Source organism: Paramisgurnus dabryanus, chromosome 7 (genome assembly GCF_030506205.2).
Source record: "Paramisgurnus dabryanus chromosome 7, PD_genome_1.1, whole genome shotgun sequence".
NCBI lineage: Eukaryota > Metazoa > Chordata > Actinopteri > Cypriniformes > Cobitidae > Paramisgurnus > Paramisgurnus dabryanus.
The window spans coordinates 7512138-7531632 of record NC_133343.1 but is presented as its reverse complement, the minus strand read 5'-3'; the positions used below and the strand labels follow the sequence as shown (position 1 = coordinate 7531632).

General features: G+C 37.3%; 1 protein-coding gene across 4 annotated transcripts in view; it reads left to right on the top strand.

Moving 5' to 3' along the window:
* Positions 1–16920, top strand: part of scn1lab (sodium channel, voltage-gated, type I like, alpha b) — a 55155-nt gene extending 38235 nt beyond the window's left edge. For 3 of the 4 annotated variants that reach the window (XM_073815356.1, XM_073815355.1, XM_073815357.1), the window contains exons 19-27: positions 1850–2004; positions 4412–4585; positions 4804–4926; positions 8488–8769; positions 8860–8913; positions 9746–9883; positions 10251–10355; positions 12463–12733; positions 13470–16920. In XM_073815356.1, coding sequence (XP_073671457.1) covers positions 1850–2004; positions 4412–4585; positions 4804–4926; positions 8488–8769; positions 8860–8913; positions 9746–9883; positions 10251–10355; positions 12463–12733; positions 13470–14677 — 2510 coding nt within the window. In that variant the 3' untranslated portion in view covers positions 14678–16920. The remainder of the gene's footprint in view (positions 1–1849; positions 2005–4411; positions 4586–4803; positions 4927–8487; positions 8770–8859; positions 8914–9745; positions 9884–10250; positions 10356–12462; positions 12734–13469) is intronic. The other variant, XM_073815358.1, reaches the window with a different exon arrangement.
* The last annotated feature ends 2575 nt before the right edge of the window (positions 16921–19495 follow it).

Below are 19495 nucleotides of genomic sequence, written 5' to 3'. Positions count from 1 at the left end.
GGTATTAATTGTTTATGGTCTTGTTGTGTATGAATCACTTGTGTACGTTCAAAATTTTTTCGTCTTCGTAATCTTTAAAATTAACAATAACTTTGTCAACATATGGCAACCACATTTGCATATCATTTACATATCAGCAGCTAATTAGTACAGTTGATGGCTACCCTATTTCACGGCAAGTCTTGTTATAGTCACAAAATATTTGATTAATTTATTTAAGTTATTGACAAGATTTTCCGCTGGTTTTTGTGCCACTGAAGCAAGAAGGTATTTTTTGTGTCACTCAGCATGAATTTCTATAAATAGTTTTTCATGTCTGTGGCAGGACTTTCTTTATCGTGTCATTTTGTATATTTTTCGTATAGTTTTTTCCTATTTTTAAATCATTGTCGCTTTTTTGGGTTTGGGTTAGGATGTACTTTTATGCACAGTATTGGTTTCTACATGTTTTTTTCTGCTTTAAAACGTTTCTCGCTTGGAGTTGGGGTTAAAGTTGGGGTTTGGGTTAGGATGTCACAGAAAGTGATTCTAACCCCAACTTCAAGCGACAATGGTAAAAAATTGGAAAAAGCAATGAGAAAACAAAATATAAAATGACATGATAAAGAAAGTTGTGCCACAGACATGAAAAACTATTTATAGAAATTTGTGCTGAGTGACACGAAAAAGACATTTGTGCTCCAGTGGCATGAAAAACAGTGGAAAATCGTGTCAATAACACGAATTGGGTTGTTGATGGAGCCTTCAGTCAATTCAAGTTCAGTCATTAGATATTTTTACATCCCCCATTTTATGTGCATTTTTAAGTATCGCATCAGAAACGAATGATGGAAATGCCAAATTTCGAATAAAAATCTTTTAATTCGCAAATAACTATATAGCTTGCTTGAGTTGGTTTTTGTTTTGTGCAAAAAAGAGTTCATGTGAACAATTGGAGATGGAAACGCATATGCTAAATAAGTTATGACGTAACGAACATTAAACCTATGTAACTAACCTGCTGCTTTCGACGATGGATTTGACAACCACTAAAATGTTTTACGAAGCTAACGTCGTATAGTCTGTTATTTAACATTTATGCAAATGTATGCCCATAGTCGAACGCACAACCTTGCAAAGGATAGTTCGACTCATACGTGTATGTAGCCGTTTTTTCGCATGCGCACTGCAACAAAATACAATGCATTTCCTGGACTACATGCATATGCGACCATCCGCGCAATGTACGCAGAGTTTCAAATATCTGGCGCTGCGCATAAAATATGCACATACTCTTCTGATGATGAAAATTGCGTCACGCGTATTGTACGCAGATCCTCGTGTACACATACAAGGTACAGAAGCAGACTTGTTTAAAGTTAAAGCAACACTATGTAGTTTTTTACCTTTAAATAATGTCTCTAAAATTATTTCAGTGATAGAACAGCTTTTAACTGGACAAATTGTACTGTTGCTGCAACCTGAGCAGCCTCCTAGCTGCTACAAGCACACTCGGAAAGTGGCGGTGGAGGGTAGGAAACACAGCCCCGCCCCTCCCCCTGCCTGCAGAAGAGTGTCTGATACCAGGCACTGTTGCGCTTTTCAACCACATGGGGGAGCTGTAAGTCATTTTTACATGGAAACTACATAGTGTTGCTTTAAGGGTCAGAGAGAAGATGACCTCCATTAACCTTGACTAACAGTACAGTTTAACAGCATTTTAGGGAAAAACAGTGGCCCATTTAAATCATTCATCTCAAATTACACAGTAAGATTTGACTTTTTGAGATTTCTGGAGCGTTTACTTCACAGCGCTCCTTTATTCAGCTGTCCGCTCTGATTACATGATCACTCATTTTATCTTGTTCAGGCTGTGTGATGAGGTTTCAGTGCTGTCAGGTCGATGTGGAGCAAGGGCACTGGAAAAGTTGGTGGATTCTCAGGAAAACCTGCTTTATCATTGTGGAGCACAACTGGTTCGAATCCTTCATCATCTTCATGATTTTACTTAGCAGTGGAGCACTGGTGAGTATCAACACACACACACACACACACACACACACACACACACGCGCGCGCACACACACACACACACACACACACACACACACGCGCGCGCGCACACACACACACACACACACACACACACACACACACACACATTACTGTAAACTGGCTAACTCACATACAAAATACTAAATAATCATACATAGACAATAATCATAGTTCTTCTCGGGTCCACTTAGATACGAAAACAGGGTTCCCACGGGTCATAGAATTTCTAAAGGTTTTTTCAGACATTAAAAGTCAGGGAATTTTATATCTTTTTGTCCAAGTCATGGAATATCATGGATTTTTGTTGGTTGCTTTAAACTTTATTTTTTTTTCATTACAGTTTTTCTGAATTGCTAAAACACATTTTTTGAAACCATCACTCATTTTCTCAAAACCTTAAACACAAATCCCAATTTTAAACAAAATTCACAGAACCCCTGACTCTTCAAGCAAAATCAAACAATACCTTCAAAACCATTACACTTGTACTCAAAATCAAACTAAGCTTTCAAATCATACACACATAAGTCTATAATATAAAATACTACAAGCATCCATTAGACACTACCTTAAAAAATGGAAAACACAACATCCAGGAGATCTGCTTACAGAAAAATACATGTTTACTGTACATAACAACACACTTGACAAATACTGTTAAAAATCTCTATTACTGTAATCACAAGTTTAGTTCAGTGAATATAATGAATACTTTACTGTAAGTACTGCAAGTAATAGTAAGTTTTCAATATTACTGTAAGCAGCACTTGTATTTTATAAAAAGTCAGCAATCCAACTGAAAATTTTGCCAATTGCATCGTCTCTGGTGTCCTTTTCTTCCTCAAACTCTTCATCTGCCTCTCATACTGTTTCCAATTCACACAATTGGTTAAAATACCACTAGATAAAAGTGTGTAGAATTTTGAGTTGTTGTGTTTACTCGATGATAACGGTGTTTTAGTTGTGTTCAACTTTTGCCTGCCTGTGTTTAGCATTTATAAAACAAGTGCATTGCAGTGTGAAATGTGTGTTTTAGTGAGAAGTTTGTGTTTAGAATTTTGCAAAAAGAATGCATGATTTGACAAATGGGTTTAGGCCACTATGAATTTGGTTCAGAGATTGGAGTTTAGTGTTTTAGCAATTCAAAAAAACTGTAATTAAAATTTCATCCGCTTGTTAACTTGTGACCTAAGGAGTACCATTTCCGGGCCCAAGCCTTCGCTGACTACAATTTAAACTACTGTTTATCAATTTCTACATTTTCCAGGCTCATCCCGGACATGGGTCATGGAAATTTAGGTTTTTTAGTCAGTGAAAGTAAAATAATTTGACATTTGACTTGGAGTGGGAACCCTGCAAAAACCCAAAGTGAGACCCAAGCAAGTCTTGGGTCTTAAAGTTGCACGTGTGCCTCGGACACGTGTCGGGTCACGTAGCGGCCTCGGGGTCACGGGTAATTTAAAATGATTGTGTCTTTGCCGAACGGACCAGAGAAGACTCAAACTATTTCTTGTGTGTGCATCGAGTCCTTTTCCAACCCCTCATCTGTTTGCCAAGCCTGCAAAATCGTGTGGCTGGCGGTAGGTTCATTTTCGTTGAGACAGAAATGTCAATCAATTTTAAATGCACATTTTAGAGGTTACCTTAGTGTCGTCATAAGATAACAAATAAAAACAAGTAGAGCCGTTGTCCAAATTGGTTGTAATTAATTAGTTACATTTATATAGCGCTTTTCCAGTGCTCAAAGCGCTTTACATATGAATGGGGGAATCTCCTCAACCACCACCAATGTGCAGCATCCACCTGGATGATGCGACGGCAGCCATATTGCGCCAGAACGCCCACCACACACCAGCTTATTAGTGGAGAGGAGACTGAGTGATATAGCCAATTAGTATGAGGGATGATTAGTAGGCCAATGGGCAAGTTTGGCCAGGATGCCGGGGCACACCCCTACTCTTTTTCGAAGGACATCCTGGGATTTTTAATGACCACAGAGAGTCAGGACCTCGATTTAACGTCTCATCCGAAGGACGGTGCTTTTTTTGACAGTATAGTGTCCCCGTCAAAGGTCATCTGGGTTTCTTTCTGTCTGACTGGTGGGTGTGGGGCTGCAGACTGCACACATGCCAGTGCCATTTACATTCGGGTAAAAAAAAATTGCCACTGGGTCCGAATCGGGTGTAATTTTCTTAGGTTTGTTTTGGGTCGGGTCTTTCTTTAAAAATATTATGATTTATGCACGTCAGGTTCAGGTAAAAAAGTGATTTGGGTCATTTTGGGTCGGGTACAACGCACATGCACATACAGAATACAATATATCTTTTTGTTGTCAAACATTCCTCTCATAATAAAACATGATAATGTGTGTGTCCAGGCCTTTGAGGACATTTACATCGAGCAGCGCAAGACGATCAAGACAGTATTGGAGTACGCGGATAAAGTCTTCACATACATTTTCATTTTGGAGATGCTTCTGAAATGGGTTGCATACGGCTTCGCCAAATACTTCACCAATGCCTGGTGCTGGCTCGACTTCCTGATCGTTGATGTACGTATGGACATTTCCAGTTGTGTCTGTGTGATTGAAATGTCCAGGCAATTAAAAAGCTTGTGCGTGACGATTAAGGGTCGATCTCAATCACATCAATAAATGTGGTAATCGAGTCACCGCTGAGCTGCTGCGACCACGTGATCTCATTTACTGCAGTGTTTTCTGACTTATGGACGTGCCTTACATGTTTAGGTGTGTGTTTGTATCTTTTGCAGGTGTCTTTGGTGAGTCTGGTAGCGAATGCTCTTGGTTACTCAGAACTAAGTGCAATTAAGTCCCTGAGAACACTGCGTGCTCTTAGACCTCTGAGAGCATTGTCGCGCTTTGAGGGAATGAGGGTAAGGCACGCACACGTATTCAATAAAACACACAAATGTTTGCATATCATGCACAATGCATGTGATTTTATCACACTAGGGCATGTTGCTGGATCAACATAATTTGATGGTTGTGGAACAAGGTTCCTGTTAAAAAAATGTAACGCTAAACTTGACTCTAGCTCACAGCAGACCCTATGAGCCATGGCTATTCAAGCAATAATCCACCTTGAAAATGAATATCCTCTCATATTTTACCTACCCTCATGCCATCTTAGATGTATATGACTTTCTTTTAAGTTTAACACAAGCACTTTTATATGGAAGCCCATTTCTGCCACATATGAAAAAAAGTCATGTTGTAAAAGTCAAAATTATTACTCTAAAAGATGAAATTATGACTTTGAAAGTCGAAATCATACCTGTCAACATTAAGATTTGAAAATAAGGGAAATTTCCAGAACCCTAACAACCCCCCCTTTCATTACTATGCAAGGGAATGGATGGGGAACACTGCAAAAAATGACTTTCTTACTTAGTCTTGTTTTCAGAACAACTATCTACAATTCTTAATCAAGATATATTTTCTTGCAGAGCAAAATGACCTAAGAAAATAATTCTAGTTTTTAGACATAAATATAAAATTTAAGTGAATTTGTGCTTAAAACAAGAAAAAAAGAAAAAATCCTGAAATAAGTTTACTTTTTCTTAAACAATTAATTCAAGAATACATAAAATGCAAAAAATTATTTTCAAGAAAAAAAAATCTTAGTATTTTTGTCTTGGGTTCAGTAAAAATATCAAAAAATTCTTAAAGTAAGTTTTTTCTTGATGAGCAAAACAACCCAAGAAAATAAGTCAAAAAAGTCAAATTTAAGTGATTTTGAGAAGAAAAAATCTGCCAATGGGGTAAGCAAAAAAATCGTGAAAATTTTTCTTAAACGCTAAATTCAAGAAAAATTCATTACCCGATTGGTAGATTTTTTTGCTTGTTTATGCACAAAATTAAGTAAGAGGGTAATTTTTTGCAGTGTAATGTAAAATTATAATACCCTATTGGCAGATTTTTTTTGCACAAATTCACTTAAATTTGATAGTTTTTGTCTAAAAACTATTTTCCAAGGTAATTTTGCTAATCAAGAAAATGCATCTTGATTAAATAATATTTAGATATTTGTACTAAAAACAGGACAAATATACTAAGTAAGAAAATAATTTTTTTGCAGTGTATATCTCTGTAGGACTCTTTTCCATCTGGAAGTGACTTTTTCTACACAAAGGTCGCAGATGTTGCATTCCTTAACACCTTCTGACTCAAGTAGTAAAGCACAAACAGTAGTGTTTCCCTACACGCAAAGCTAAAAAAAGCATGCATTAGCCAACACATCCACATGTGTGAGTTTGTGTACACTGGTGGGCAGATGTGCAACCTAAATGCGCTTGCCGGTTGTAGCTTTGCGCTCGGCCCGTCATCCTCCACCCATCCTCGGGAAGCTTTTCTTCTTGTTTCATTGTCATTTGAGTGAAATGTTACAAATATACGGCCGACTGCTTTACCGGAGGTAAATGTAGCAAATATCAAATACAGCCAATGGAATTTTTTATAGATAGACTAAAAATACAGGAGTAATACGGTAAACTATTTAAACGGGATAATGGCAGGAAAGAGTGGTAAAATATGGGAGAATCCCTGGAAAAATGGGAGGGTTGACAGGTATGATCGAAATCATATGATTAAACATCAAAATGATGAATTTACACAGAAAAAAATTACTTTCTTACTTAGTATTTTTGTCTCATTTTTAGTAGAAATATCTTAAAATTCTTAAATTAAGATGCTTTTCTTGTTGAACAAAATGACCTAAGAAAATAAGTTTTTTAGATAAAACATATACAATTTAAGTGAATTTGTGCTTAAAATTAGCAAAAATATCTGCCAATGGGTTGAAAATAAAAAATGTAAAAATAAGATTTCTTTTTTCTAAAACACTTACAGTAATTTTTGCAACATTTTCTCACCCCATTGGCAGATAATTTTGCTTGTTTTAAGCACAAATTCACTTAAATTGTATAGTTTTTGTCTACAAACTAGACTTATTTTCTAACGTCATTTTGCTCATCAAGAAAATACGACTTGATTTAAGAATTTTTAGATATTTCTACTGAAAACAAGACAAAAATACTAAGTAAGAAAGTCATTTTTTGCAGTGTAAAAGGTGAAATTCTGAAATAAAAAATCTAAATGATGACTTCAAAAGTCAAAAACATCATTTGGACTTTTTATCCCATAATTATGATTATGATTTACCAGAGAAATTTTTTTTCCTATGTTTCGAAAATTGGCTTGCATACTTTTAGTTTAAAATGCCATCATGTTATTTTGTTATATGGAGCTCAACATTGGGAAGCTCCGGCCTTTCTGTTCAGGGAATTCTGTTAAAGAAAATATATCGCCTGGCTGGCAGTGAACTTTAAGCTTTATCATTTTATCATTCTGTTTTACCCTCTAAACCCAAATTTATTACCATAACCCTAAAATGTGATTGGCTGATCAGAATGTTGTCCCATGACCAACAGATATATTAATCCAGGAACATCTCCTACCTAAACTAATCACATCAAGCCACATTACACCATATTCCTAAAGATACTTTTTAATGTTAGCTGGAGGCTACTTTTGCATGATCTTGGTGAATATTCTTCACATGAAAGGGATGTTTACCCAAAAATGAAAACTCTGTCATGATTTTCTCACCCTTAAGTTGTCTCAAATTTGTATAAATATAAAAAGAAATATATTTTTGTTACAAAGCAGATCTATTGTTTCCTACTATGGAAGACAATGGTGCCCCAGATCTGCTTTGATACAAACATTCTTCCTCCTTTGCATTCATCAGAAATGTATACATGTTTGTAACAATATAAGAGTGAGTAAATGATGACCAAATTTTCATTTTTGGGTGAACTATCCCTTTAAATATGCAGACTGTAGTATTTTTAGACCTGGATCTGCAGTTTGCACGTCTCTCTGCATGCATGTATGATGCTGGAAACTCTCTGATCTATTCTGATGATTCTGTGGTGGTTGTTGTGTTGTTTGTGCCTTTGACCTTAAATTTCTTTCTCTGTTATGTGTCTCTTTTCATTTGCAGTAAACAAATGTTGTGACGTCATCGTGTCTCCACAAGGTTTTTTTCTGTTTTCATTTTTGTTTCCTCCACATTTTCAGCAGATGTGTAATAAGCCCCCTGCAAGATGTTCAAATGAACAAAACTGTTCAATTAGAGTTAATTAATTGTAGATATTAGGCAGGAAATATATCAGATAGTGTCATCACTTCCAAATTGGTGAATGAACATAAAAATACACTCGTAAAGTCTCTTACATTCGTAAAATCTATTTACGCTTTCAGTTTTAATTTAAGATGAAGCCGACTTAGAATTGTTATACTGGTTTTACAAGCCAGACTCGGCCAAATCCAACATTAAAGCTAGTTTCTCATTTACATAGCAAGATTAGGTGGATTTCAAATACGTAAACTTGCCAGTGTGTGTGAGATGTCATGTGTTTATTTTCCTTTAGGTTGTGGTGAACGCTCTGCTGGGAGCTATTCCTTCTATCATGAACGTCCTGCTGGTGTGTCTGATCTTTTGGCTGATCTTCAGCATTATGGGGGTAAACCTTTTCGCTGGAAAATACTACCACTGCATTAATATTACCAACGATGAGATGTTTCCCATCAGCGTGGTCAACAATGAGTCAGACTGCCGAGCCCTGATCAAAAACAACGAAACGGCACGCTGGAAAAACGTGAAGATTAATTTCGATAACGTGGGAGCCGGATACCTGGCGCTACTGCAAGTGGTGAGAAACTGCGAGAGTTCGAGTACTATAGATTGTAACGGTTCGAACTATTTATTGATTTTCGATATCAATTGTGCTTTTTTCCATAAGGCCACATTTAAAGGATGGATGGACATTATGTATGCGGCTGTGGATTCTCGTGATGTAAGTTCAAATACTATTGGGTGATTCTTGCGAAATTAAACTTATTAGGTGTCATGAAACATTTTGATAAAAAAGTAAATGTTGTCAAAATAAGAAGCATACAGTTACAAACATCTCTTCATGTACTATTTTGCACATGATTTCAGATGACATCATACAAACCAATTTTGTTGTTTTTTCCACATTTAAGGGGAAATTTTCATTACCGTAACATGTCCATGACTGGATTTGGGTTCTTTGACATGGAAATATTTATAATTAAAATAATCTAAAAAATAAAAAGCTTCAGTGCATGTTATACTATAAACATTTACAGTACAGAAACATGTGGTATTTGGTGATCATTGGTAAATGTAGAGACAATAATAAGGAATATAAATGTGTCCAAGACCAATTTTCTCATCCTCCGCAACAATTTTCAATCATTGTTTAAGCCCTCAAGGAACTAACTTTTTTTTTTTATTGTTTAATAAAAGTTAGATAAATGTTAAAATTGTGTTTGTCAACTTTTTAGTTCTCATTACCGAAACATGAGTTTGTAAATGCATATATTTAATGTAATATCATGTTGCGGTAATGATAATTTTTGATAATGATAATCTAAAAAATGTTAATAATTCTATAGGAAATATTTTTAAAATCCTCTAAAAGTAATAGTTATAGTAAATTCAGACCTTAAAAAAAAAATTGGTTTCAAGGGCTTTTTAAAAATTCTGATGCTGGACACCTAAATCTGGATTTAGTGAGAATCACTCTAATGCAAATTTGAGGAGGGGTTGTTTTATTAAAACAACATAATAATTGTAACTTCGTCTGTTTCTTGTACGCACAGTTGGAGCAACAGCCCGACTATGAATCGAACCTATACATGTATCTGTACTTTGTCATCTTCATCATCTTTGGCTCCTTCTTCACCCTCAATCTCTTCATTGGTGTCATCATCGATAACTTCAATCAGCAGAAGAAGAAGATAAGTATTTACACTGATAAAGAACAGTAAACGCGTGAATACTGATACTGTATATTCACGACATGGTTGCGTGAGTTTCCAAGCAATGAAATACATAAACGACCTGCATATGTTTATTTTTTTCAATTCAGGTTCAGAGAAATGTAATCTGATAGGTACATAATCTATTAGTGGTTATGTTTATATAGCAAACAATGGTAGCTTATTGAACTGTTATACTTTATTATAAAGCATACAATGGTTGTCTATTGAGATAAAGGACAGGCCGAAGAGAGAAAGGAACCGAGAGAGGCCACATGTTTGGGTTTCGAGACATGGACAGTAGAGTAACCATGGTTGTAACCAGTCATCTTTGTTTGCTCTTTACCTAGGAGGACAGGATATCTTCATGACAGAAGAACAGAAGAAATATTACAATGCCATGAAAAAACTTGGATCTAAAAAGCCACAGAAACCCATTCCCAGGCCAACGGTACAGTATACATGATGTGCAACCTTAAATGTTAAAGGATAATTCCGGTATTTAACACTTTGAGTATCATTTCTGGTTTGTTTTGGATGAACTACAGTGATGGACACTGACATTTTGACAATGGGTCGTGTCTTGACTTTTTGACTGGTTTAGAAGCGTCTCTTGACTGCTTCAGAATGGAAGTCAAGGGTCATGCACAGACATGTCATTAAAACAACACCTAACGTTCATTTTCAAAACGGTACTACTCACCGAGCGGTTTGTGGTGTTCGTCGATGATTAAAAACAAGTTGTGTAGCGAAATACAGTTTCTGTCGTGTTTTATTTGGCATTTTGTAAAATTCCATTGACTTCTCTTGGAAGACTCATTGCTCGCTGATATATCACTCCGCCACTGGAAACAGAAAAGGGGTCTGTTTAGATGTGGTTGTCGTTTTTTCACTCGGTTTAAAAAAATTTTTTCCCGTATTTGATGGCTCAGTGACCAGCTTTAGGTTTGAAGTTGAGCTCGATTGTGACTGCCTATACGCTAGACACCGAGCGTACTTGTATGGCAAAGTGGTTGTCGCCATCAAGTGGTCGGGAGTGTGCTAACGCTTCAGACTCAAATATAGAGCAGAAGTATATACGCGGTTGTGAGGTATCTGAAAAAATAGTTCCACTATAGCAAATAACACGGATTGAAATCATACATTGCGCCAATATATTTGTTTTTAATCATCAATGAACACCAGGAACCACTCGGTGAGTAGTACAGTTTTGAAAATGAACGTTAAGTGTTGTTTTAATGACATGTTTGTGCATGGTCATTGACTTCCATTCTGAAGCAGTCAAGAGACGCTTCTAAACGAGTCAAAAAGTCAAGACACGACCCATTGTCAAAATTTCTGTGTCCATCACTGTAGTTCATCCAAAACAAACCAGAAATTAGACTCAAAGTGTTAAATACCGAAATTATCCTTTAATACATTTACTAGTTATTATATGTGTACTATGTAGGGGATAACAAATGATTCAGACAATGCAAATACTGTATGCTTTCTATTGGAGTAAACAAAGTCACTGTTATTGCAGCTTTGCAGGACTGTGCCGTAAATTAAACGCTATTGGTTATTTTAAAAAGGGGAGGGCTTTCTCAGTAATAGAGGGTATGCATCAACGTCACTTTTCCACCTGACCACGCCTGAGCTCGCTCTGTTGAGTGGCAAACATTCAACAAAATGGCTGGTTTTCATAGCGGCTGCTGCGAAAATGCCAGTAAAACTGAGTATTATCAGCTTAAATTGAATTTAGTTGGACTTGATAGCAGAGGTGGACAATACTTAAGTTACATTAGTTACATTTTCCAAGCATCTGTGCTTTATTAGGATGTTTGTATTGGGAAAAATTTTACTAAAGCATACAGTAGAATCATACTGTATATTCTTTAATATTGCATATTAAAATGTATTTAATACCTGATTACATTAAAATTGTGTATGTTTACTTGAGTAAAAGTATGTTAATGTACTTAAATATTAAATGTAAAACAAAACTTGTATTTATGAAATGTAATAGAGTAAAAATTATGAAAATATGATTTGGAATGTGTGTTTACCAAAGAAAAACACGGATAAAATACGAATACCTCAAAAATACTTTTATGTAGAAAGTAAAACCTCTGGTTGATATTGACCCTAGCAACTTATCAACCCACCTGTGGTCTGTGACGTTGGAATGAACAATCAATTTACTTCTCCTTTCTGTGTTTTTTTTGGCAGTCTGTAAAACAATAGCTCTGAATTCTTGTTAATCTGTTAGCACAGTCTATCGCACAACAGCGTTATCCCATTAAGATTGTCTTTTGCCACTCAGTGGGCGTAACCGCAGTCATTTTCGCCAAAGGTGACGCCACGTGCATACCCTCTATTCCTCCTGACTTCCTGTTTCAGTCGAAATTATGTCACGGTATCAAATAATGCTGGCATTTCAGTGGGCATTTAATAGTATCTTTTACATGACATGATGCTTCAAAATCTCTTAACCTTTCTGTTATCGTTTTAGGGCTACATAACAGATTTGTCTCCATTGGCCAAACTAATGCCAATTTCTCAATCCTTCCCTCCAGAATGTGTTTCAGGGCCTCGTCTTCGATTTAATCACCAAACAAGCCTTTGACATTGTCATTATGATCCTGATCTGCTTGAACATGGTGACCATGATGGTCGAAACTGATGACCAGACGGAAGACATGGACGACATCCTTTACTGGATCAACCTGGTTTTCATTGTCCTCTTCACTGGAGAATGTATGCTCAAGATGATATCCCTGCGGCAATACTACTTCACCGTGGGCTGGAATGTGTTTGACTTTGTGGTGGTGATTTTGTCAATTGTTGGTAAGAGCATTAAAAAATTGGTAGAGTTTGTACATTTAAGTTGGGGACACACCTAAGGACTCGACACAACACACTTAAAGATTGTTTCTTGTGACTGGAGGAGATTTTAGTCTTTTGACAGTCAGATAGGAGCACAAACGTATTTAATGACTTAGTAGACTGGACATTCTGCATTGCCACCTAGTTTTACTTTTCATGCGTGCTTAACAAAAATATTGTTAAAAAATATAAACCTTTTTTGTTTCCAAAACATGATTTAATTTCATAAAATTAGTATCACTGTTTTTATCCACTTTTAAATGTAATATTTGGTATGTCCACCTTTTGTAGCAATGACAGCAGCACATTTCCCTAGCGTAGTGTCAATATATTTCCTCAGAACTTCATCAGTAATGTTATCCCATGCCTTCTGCAACTCAAGCCAAGGGCTTTCTTTTGAATATAGAAGTGCAGTTTATTTTCCAACTCACCCCCAAATTTGCTCGATGGGGTTGAGGTCTGGACTTTGAGGGGGCCATTAATGAAAATGACCTAAATCTACTTATGATGGCCACCACTTTATTTACAAAGTCATCATTATGCTCTGTAAACGACAGAAAAAAGCCATCATAAGTAGATTTAGGTCATATTGTTTTATATTTTAGGTCTGTATCACCAATTACATAATTAAAAATTGCTAACTCAGAAGAAGCAGAAGAATCTTTGCTTATCAAACTTATATATCTTTTCTTGCCAGGCATGTTCCTCTCTGACATGATCGAGAAATACTTTGTATCGCCGACCTTATTCCGAGTCATCCGCCTTGCCAGAATTGGCCGCATTCTTCGTCTCATCAAAGGAGCCAAAGGCATTCGTACTCTCCTGTTTGCCTTGATGATGTCACTTCCTGCCTTGTTCAATATTGGCCTTCTCCTCTTCCTGGTCATGTTTATCTATGCCATCTTCGGAATGTCTAACTTTGCCTACGTGAAGCACGAGGCGGGGATCGATGACATGTTCAACTTCGAGACGTTCGGGAACTCGATGCTCTGCTTGTTCCAGATCACCACCTCTGCGGGTTGGGACGGCCTCCTGGCGCCCATTTTGAATAAGCAAGATCCCGATTGCGACAGCGAAACTGAGCACCCGGGCAGCTCGTACCGCGGCGACTGCGGAAACCCATCGGTCGGCATCTTCTTCTTCGTGAGCTACATCATCATTTGCTTCCTGATCGTGGTGAACATGTACATCGCCGTCATCTTGGAGAACTTCAGCGTAGCCACGGAGGAGAGCGCCGAACCGCTCAGCGAGGATGACTTTGAAATGTTCTACGAAGTCTGGGAGCGATTCGACCCCAACGCCACGCAGTTTGTGGAATACGGCAAGCTTTCTGACTTTGCGGACGCTCTGGATCCTCCTTTGCGCATTCCCAAACCTAACAAGATCCAGCTGATAGCCATGGACCTACCCATGGTCAGCGGCGATCGAATCCACTGCCTGGACATCTTGTTCGCTTTCACGCTGAGGGTCCTGGGCGAGGAGGGTGAGATGGATGCCTTGAGAGGACAGATGGAGGATCGATTCATGGCCTCCAATCCCTCGAAAGTCTCTTACGAGCCCATCACGACAACCCTTCGCCGCAAACAGGAGGAGATGTCCGCCGTCATCATTCAGAGGGTCTTCCGGCATTACCGCATGAGGAAAACGATAAAGAAGGCCTGTGAAGTGTACCGCCAACAGCTGAAGGATGGGGTTGTACCCATCCCGGAGAAGGAGGTGCTCGTTATCGGAAAGTTTCACGAGAACTCTGCGTCGGACAAAACGGACATGACTCCATCCTCCGCCTCTCCACCATCTTATAACAGCGTGGCCAAGTCGGAAAAGGACAAATATGAGAAAGAAAAGCGAGAGAAGGAGGACAAAGCAAAAGATGCAAAGGACAGAAAAAAATGTGCGATGAATTGAAATGGAGACTGTTCTTATCAATCGAGACACTGTTTACAGAGCGGATAAAGAGCACCGGGGTGCGGTTCACCTCGAGCGGTTTTGGAACTAATGCCAAACTGAGCGCGTGTGGGGCAGAGTGTGTGTATGTGTGTGCGTCTACACCATCCGTGCACCGAGCTAGCCTAAGGGCGCGTTCGCGGTGTTGACGGAAAACGTTCGTTTGAGAACAGTGCCAGCATTGACACAACATCACACGCGCTTATAAAGAGTATGACTGTTGTATCCCCAAGGACGTTGCTGTGGCAAGTGTAGAGTGGTGTGCGAGTTTGTCTTTTCATTTCGAGTGTTGTTAAACAATCCCGAGGACTGAGAGAAACTGTTATAGTCATTGGTAGCTAGTGCTACCACTGGGGTCTTTCTTAAGGAATGGCGTATTATATACCTGCACATTTTTGTTAGCTCATTTTTTTTATCATGTTCGACTTTTCTACTTGTGGGTTCGATTGACTGCTTCGTCTGTAAGGGGTTGGGGAACGTCGACCGTCAGGCGGGGGACGTCGTCCCGGGCTCTATAAGGAGGGGAGCCCACCAAACACTAAGTAAATGGGGACCGGCCCACCATTGCAACTTATGAATTCTAGAGCGACCTTAGCGGATTATCCGAGTGCACCTTTAACAGGACCTCATTTACTCGCGTTAGCGAATGGCGAACAAAATCACACCAACACATATACAAGTACATTTAAAGCGTTAGAAAATCAATAACTCGGTTAGAGTTCAGTTTGGGACTTTTTCGCTAATAGAATGTTATTTTTTATTGTTTATCAATGACGCTCTGCATTGCCTTACTGAACACAAACAAGAAAATGGTTTCAGCCAACGTAATTTTTACACCGTCGACAGTAAAGGGAGCCAAACTAAAGTAACAGATTTGTCAAAATGCAAACCACGGGTGAAGGGAATCAATAGCGCGACTACCGTAACGTTAGCAGAGGTTGAGATTATCCTGAATGTACACGCAGATAAACTTAACAGGAAGTGATGTAACCCTACTGAATGTCTCTGTACCAGACAACCACATGTCTCACCTCATTTATTTTGAACAAATGCTATAAATATATATCTATATAAATCTATATATATCTTCCGAATCTAAATGCGTTCCGTGCATAAGTGCAGGTCGACTATTCTGTGGATCTCCGCAGAAGAACAATTTTGAAACTTCGATGTCTGTCGCCGAGCAACGGCAACACCATGAGTTTGGTTGAATAATGCGGTTATGAGCTCTTCTGGTAAACTAGTAGTGGTGATTTTGTATGTGTATATACTGGCATGCCGTATCTCACCTCTGTACCCAATTCTGTAGAGGAGCACTTTTACACGCCACTTAAACTGTCATTTGGATGCCTGTAATGTGTGTGCGCAAGAGATGCGTGTGTGAAAATTTGAAAGATAAAGATAATGAGAGCTTATTTATGTGAGAGAGAGACAGATATGTGTATTGACTGTATGTAACCGGGCCACCATCGATGTGCTTTATTTATTCTTTTTATTGTTTATATTGTAAATAGTAGTTTTAAGCTTATGTTGTTTTGTTTCGTTTTTTTTTACTTATTTATGTTTATATATTTTGCACAGTGCTACATGTGAAGGCCAGGTCCTGGTTTTAAATGTACATAAAAATTTATGAAGCAATCAGTGGTCGTCATATTTCATTCGTAGTGTGGTAGTAAACTGCATGCACTATATTAACCAACTACATGGTGACGTTACTTTAAAAGCCAAACGAATAAAGATCATATTTTTTGTACCAAAGTTTAACTTATTATATTCGTTCTTAGACATTTTACAAGTACATCTCAGATGTCCAGACTGTATCATTTCAACCAAGAGTCACGCTAAAATATAGATTCGTCTTTCTTTGGGTTACTTGAAGATGTTTATGATTTGCAAACGTGTAATACTTTGTTTTGAATGTGCAAAATGAATTGCTTTCCTCTAAAGCTGGGCGAAGAAGAGTTTGCAGACATTCGCTGTAGTTTTCCAAAATAAAGCACATTTTGGGAAGCCGCTAAATGAAAAGCCTAAGACATTTATTTTGAAAATGGTTAAGCATATATGCAGCAGTATTTCAGCTTTATTGCTATATTTGTGCTAATATTTTATATTATTTATAAGGGGTGGCCAACAGTGATCAAATATGGGTTTTATTGTAACAAATATGCATAGATAAAAACAAGTTCATATACAGGAAATAAAGCGTATGTTGTTCATAGTTTTGAAGTTATTAATATTTCGTTGATCCCCTCCTTTTTTCTTTTTTTTGTGAAAAAATTAATTCTATTGGGGCTTGACTCAAGCCTCCTTAAAGGACCAATTTATTTATATTTAATTATTTATGTTTAATTAATTATATATAATTATTTATATTTATTGGGCCATTATACCCAAGATGTAATATTAGTCTCAAATGTGCCTAGAACAGGGGTCTCCAACATTTTTGTGAGCAGGGGCTACCATGATGCATAAAACAATCTTTTTTGATATAGTACTCAAAAAGTTTTACTTGTTGATATGTTTTATCATTGTTTTAAATGTAAATGTTAACATACATAAAAGAAGCCAGCTAATAATAAATAAAATTGAGGTTATTAATAGAATGTCCTTTGGCGGGCAACTCACAGACTCCGTGCTGGCAACCTGGTGCTCGCGGGCACCATGTTGGAGACCACTGGCCTAGATTGTCTGTAAAGTTTCAGCTCAAAGCTCTGTTTTTATGTGTGTACCTTTAAATGCAAATGGGTGATTCTCGCGAATCAAAATAAGAAGCATACAGTTACAAACATCTCTTCATGTACAATTTTGCACATGATTTCAAATGACATCATACAAACCAATTTTGTTTTTTTCCCCACATTTAAGGGGAAAATGTTCATTACCGTAACATGTCCATGACTGGATTTTGATTCTTTGACATGGAAATATTTATAATTAAAAAATCTAAAAAATAAAAAGCTTCAGTGCATGTTATACTATAAACATTTACAGTAAAGAAACATGTGGTATTTGGTGATCATTGGCAAATGTAGAGACAATAATAAGGAATATAAACGTGTCCAAGAAATATTTTCTCATACTCCGCAACAATTTTCAATCATTGTTTAAGTCCTTGTGGAACTAACATTTAAAAAAAAAAAAAAACTGTGATACTTAAGGTGACTACCAGGTAGACAGTTCTTATTTTTTCTCTCCAGATAAAAGTTGAAATTTTGTTTGTCATAGTACCTAGACAACTTTTTAGTTCTCTTTACCGAAACACGAGTTTGTAAATGCATATATTTAATGTAATATCATGTTGCAGTAATGAAAATCTTTGATAATGATAATCTAAAAATGTAAATAATTCTATAGGAAATATTTTTAAATCCTCAAAAAATAATGGTTATAGTAAGTTCAGACCTTAATCTAATATGCGCAAAAAAATGGCTTTTTAAAAAATCTGATGCAGGACACCTTTTAAGTCTGGATTCCGTGAGAATCACCCAAATGTGCTACTGCTTTTGGCTACAAATAGATCTGATTCCTGTGAATAAAGTCTGGCACAATAGTATCTTCAGCCACATTAGTGCTATAACGTCCAAACAAACCCATTTAGAAAAGCTTTTGGGGAGCGTTAAGTTAACCAGTCAGTGGCTATGGGTGGGGCTTTTGTTAGTGTGACATCACATTAACAAGAAAATCAAAACAGCATGTCTAATAAGGCTGCTCTGGTTTATAAGGATTCAAAAAGGAGGAGTGTGTGGATTTTTGTCATTGTATGGTTGTTGTATTCACACACTGCCAACACACATTTATGTCCAAAAGTGGATTCTGCATATTATGGGGCATTGAAGCTGAGCTTCAGTTTACAATCCAAACACAACTAACACGCATAATTTTTAATACAGTATATCTTTAACAGTACATTTGAATAAAGGATGAATATGTCCATTTTCTAAAATTGGACATCAGTTTTGGCCTCTGGTGTACTAAATTGCTATAAGCAAAATTAGCACTGACTTTCTTTAGCAAATGGAAGTCTACGGTACATTGAAATGGTATGCTTCATTGGACAGTACAGACTGCTCTCTGCAGAGAAGAGGAAATTAAATGGAGGTATAGAACGGAGGTAAGAGAGCCCAAATAGATAGAAGAAGGTTTAAAATTAGTCTGTGCTGATAGATTAAGTGCAGAGAGTGCTGTAATCGTCCTTCAAGCACTGACAGACTCTTGTTTTAGCTGTGTGCGAGTGTCTGTGTGTGTGCGTGTGTGCAGACAGAAACACACTGTAATCAGGAGTGACCCTGCTAGAGTGCTTTTCTTCCTGTTGCCTGGCAACCTGACATCATGGTACACCCTTCAGTGATTGATCACACAGTGTCTACCCATAATCCTTTGCGGTTTCCAGCAGGCTTTCCCCAACCAACACCCCTCTTTCTCTCACCCCCTCTCCCACAGTCACTCATTCACACATTTTGCTCAATCAAGGAAGAAAGCAGACCTTATGCCCATATAAAACCTGTGGGATGACGAACTATAACTTTAACCTGAAATGGTCAAATCTGGCGCATGAGATTTTATAAGGATTCTTTATGTTTTAAGAATGTGTAGGTTTTTTTGTTAAATGAGCTTGTGTCTAATGCAAAAACACACACATATATATATGCATACTTAAATTAATAATTAATCATACCAAATAAATATCATCAGGATATTTTGGGTGGGGTTGGTGAGTATGCTGGTACCAAAGCTATGTGTTTTCTCAAATGGCGCCCTCTTGTGGTTAAATTATGTACT